General features: G+C 50.6%; 1 protein-coding gene across 1 annotated transcript; it reads left to right on the forward strand.

Moving 5' to 3' along the window:
* Window positions 1-427: 427 nt before the first annotated feature.
* Window positions 428-2,937, forward strand: CRYAA (crystallin alpha A; the record flags this gene model as incomplete). Its single annotated transcript, XM_080613659.1, has 3 exons — window positions 428-625; window positions 1,525-1,647; window positions 2,728-2,937. Exons 1-3 carry the CDS (start codon window positions 437-439, stop codon window positions 2,935-2,937), a joined length of 522 nt encoding a protein of 173 aa, XP_080469785.1. The 5' UTR covers window positions 428-436.
* Window positions 2,938-3,437: the final 500 nt, after the last annotated feature.

Raw genomic sequence — 3,437 nt, forward strand, 5'->3', positions numbered from 1 at the left:
GCAGAACCAGAAGCAAATTAACAAAAAGCCAAGGGCGGGTTACAAAGACCCACAGAGCAGACCTCCTTCACAAGCATCCTTCAGATGCCCACTGGGGTGTCCTGTTTAACCGTTTGATCCCATGGAGGACCTGCCAGTACCCTTGGGCACCCTGTGTCTCACAGCCTGCTGCCTGGCATCATCCCTTTGGGAGATCTGGCACAGATTCCAACCAGACTGTCATTTCCAGGTCAGTCTCCGCATTTCTGCTGACCATGTTGCCCCCATCATGAGATCATGTCTTTCCAGAGAAATCCCACTAATGCCTTCATTCTGTGAGACCGGTATATATAGGGGGAGCTTCCCTGGGGATGCACTGTGCAGTCCAGCCAAGGCATCGCTATCTCCCCAGTGTCTGCACAGCCCCCACTGCTCTTCCCTTGCAGCAGCAGCAAGCATGGACATTACCATCCAGCACCCCTGGTTCAAGCGCGCTCTGGGACCCCTCATTCCAAGCCGTTTGTTCGACCAGTTTTTTGGAGAGGGTCTCCTCGAGTATGACCTCCTGCCTTTGTTCTCTTCCACTATCAGCCCCTACTACAGGCAGTCCCTCTTCCGCAGTGTGCTGGAGTCAGGCATTTCAGAGGTAAGGGCCCTTTGACTTCCTTTCCTTCTCCTTCCTCAACCTACTTATGCCTCCATTTGCTTTTTCCCACCCGCGGCTTGCTGGCAGAAGCTGGTGGCTATAGCCTTGCTTTGAGGTGCAAGGGGGCAAAGAAAACCTCTGGCACTACATCAAGCACCAAGACCCCTCTTGGGCACAGAGGGAAACCTTGCCAGGGAGGAGGCTTCCCTTTATGAAATAGAAACCTTTAAGAAACAGAAACATGGCTCCTGATGATTGTTTCTGGCCCATAACAGGCTACCTTTGCAGCCCACCTGCTGGCTGTATGGCAAGGGAGGAGCTAGGCTGCTCCTGTAGTAAGTGTCCTTGAAGGCAGCTTGGCACGGGAGAGGACCCCAGTGACCCAGAGCTTCCTCCAGATGCCTCCTCTGCCTCAGGAGCTGTTTTTGCAAGCCCAGGCTGGAGCAGTTCTCTGAAGGCAGCATGTAAGAGTAGCGTGTACCCATGACGGCTGTTATCCGAAGCTCAGGGACTGGTGCATTCTCTTACTGGTTTCCTTCTAGAGCTAAAACCACAAAGAACCCATAAATTGCACAAAGGACAAAATGCGTGCTGTCAGAGAATATCACCGGTTTTAATTCCCCCTCTCTGCTGAGTATAAATGCCTGGTGCATCTGTCAAATTGCTGTGTGCAAAGGGGTCCCTGGCACAAGAATAGTGGTGAGAAGTGATGCCTCTCCCCAGAGCAGTAGCAGTGGTGCAGTTGCTCAGTGTCCCTGAGTCCCTGCGATGCGAAGGAGACCCCTGCTGAGGCCCATAGTAACAGAAGGAGAAACCTTGCCATTGCCAGACCATCTCCATCTTTTAAGCTCCCTCTATGCTTATAGCTTGGATCTTACTGTCTCACAATGTTCTTTCAGGTGAGGTCTGACCGGGACAAGTTTACAATCATGCTAGATGTAAAACACTTCTCCCCTGAAGACCTGAGTGTGAAGGTTATCGATGACTTTGTGGAAATCCATGGCAAACACAGTGAAAGACAGGTAAGTGGAAGTGATGATAATGGTGGAGCAACTGAGGAGCTGAGCTCCATTTTCTTTCTTTCCAACAGTCCTCAGCTGAAGGAAAAAAAATGAGTTATTTATCAATTGTCATTATTGGCCTGGCCTGTTCCCGTAGAGCCCCAACCTGATAACTGACAATACCGAGCTAATCCGCTCCTCTTGTTTATTTTCAATCATCATCTTCCATAACCATCAGATGACGATGTCCATTGTTCACTAATAACACTGGACCAGACAAAGAACATCATCTGGCACTGCACAAGCACGGCTGAGTTTTCATAAGCCAGAATTGTTAGTGAAAACAGAGTTTTCATATGCTGATCTGCGAGAGAAAGCAAGACCAAACAAAACAAAAGAAAAACAACCAAGTGCCTCAGGCTTGGAAACTTTTTACACGTATGTCATGGAAATATCTGTGGGGGTCGAAAAGTGAATTATACCAGCAGGGGTTTAATTATTCTCATGCATTTTTTTGGCCAGACAAAGCTCTAGCCTGGAAAAAGTATGTATTTTTTAATATAGTTATTTTTTTTCCAGGGAAAGAGAGCAGCCGTTTTTACAGCTGACTTAAAAAAAAACCCAAACATTTCTCATTCTTTTGGCCAAAATAAAAGGGGGCCAGGATTGTGTACTTTGGCTGATACACCTCTGCTGGCTAGTAAGGCAATACATGGGCGCAGGCGTGTGCATTGCTTTTACCTCTGCAGAACCCCAGACTTTCTCTCCAAGCATCGTTTGAAATTGGGGGCCACGGCAGGGGCCCCATCAAAACCAGATCCCAATCTATAACATGGCCAAAATCAGATCCTGCTGTTCTGCTCGGCTGTTGCAGCTTCAGGGGCATTGTGGGGAGATATCTCCCCTAGAAACCTGTGAAATAGAATAAGAGCAGAAATGTACCAATGGTACATTGAAAATACCAGTGGTACAGTGTCATGATAAGCCGCCAGGGTGAATGTGTACCCCTGTCCAGTGAAGCTGCAGGACCAGGCAGTGAGGCGCAGCATGGTGCTGGGGGGTTTCTGACAAGGTTTCCCCCCTTTCCCCACTGCTTCTCAGGATGACCACGGCTACATCTCCCGCGAGTTTCACCGCCGGTATCGCCTGCCCGCCAACGTGGACCAGGCTGCCATCACCTGCTCCCTGTCCAATGATGGCATGCTGACCTTCTCTGGCCCCAAGGTCCCTTCCAACATGGATGCCAGCCACAGCGAGAGGCCCATCCCTGTGTCCCGGGAGGAGAAGCCCACCTCCGCGCCTTCCTCCTAAGCCTGCCTGCCGCTGTGGTATGCGGGCCGCCACTGTCTGCAGGTCTCATTCCCAGAGCCATTGCATAGATACCGGTGAATATCAGAGGGGTTTATTTTGTTGGTTACCCCTCATCCTTTGTTTCTTTTATTTTCACCCCCTTTCCCTTGGATGGGACGAGGGGCTGGGTGAGCAGCTGGTGGACTTTGAAGCTTAAACCTGCGAGCTGTGCTGTGGGTCATGGCATGGATGGCGCGTGCTGCCGCGCTGTTGTACTTGCTGAGAGGGTCTTTGTCCGGTGCTGTAGTCCATAACCATCACCAGGTAGGAGGGAGTGCACAAGTAACACAGGCTCATGGTGCACCAGGTCTTGAAGCGAGGCCTGGGGCAGGGGAAAAGCCCTGCAAGCTTGCTGTACCCCATGCAGAGTTAAACTGGTTGCTCTTTAAAGAAAGCAAAGGAGCCAAGCCCCGCACCTGGGATCCTGTGTACATGTGATGAATGTGCCACGAGTTCCCTGC

Source organism: Psittacula echo (genome assembly GCF_963264785.1).
Source record: "Psittacula echo genome assembly, chromosome: 3".
NCBI classification, from domain to species: domain Eukaryota; kingdom Metazoa; phylum Chordata; class Aves; order Psittaciformes; family Psittacidae; genus Psittacula; species Psittacula echo.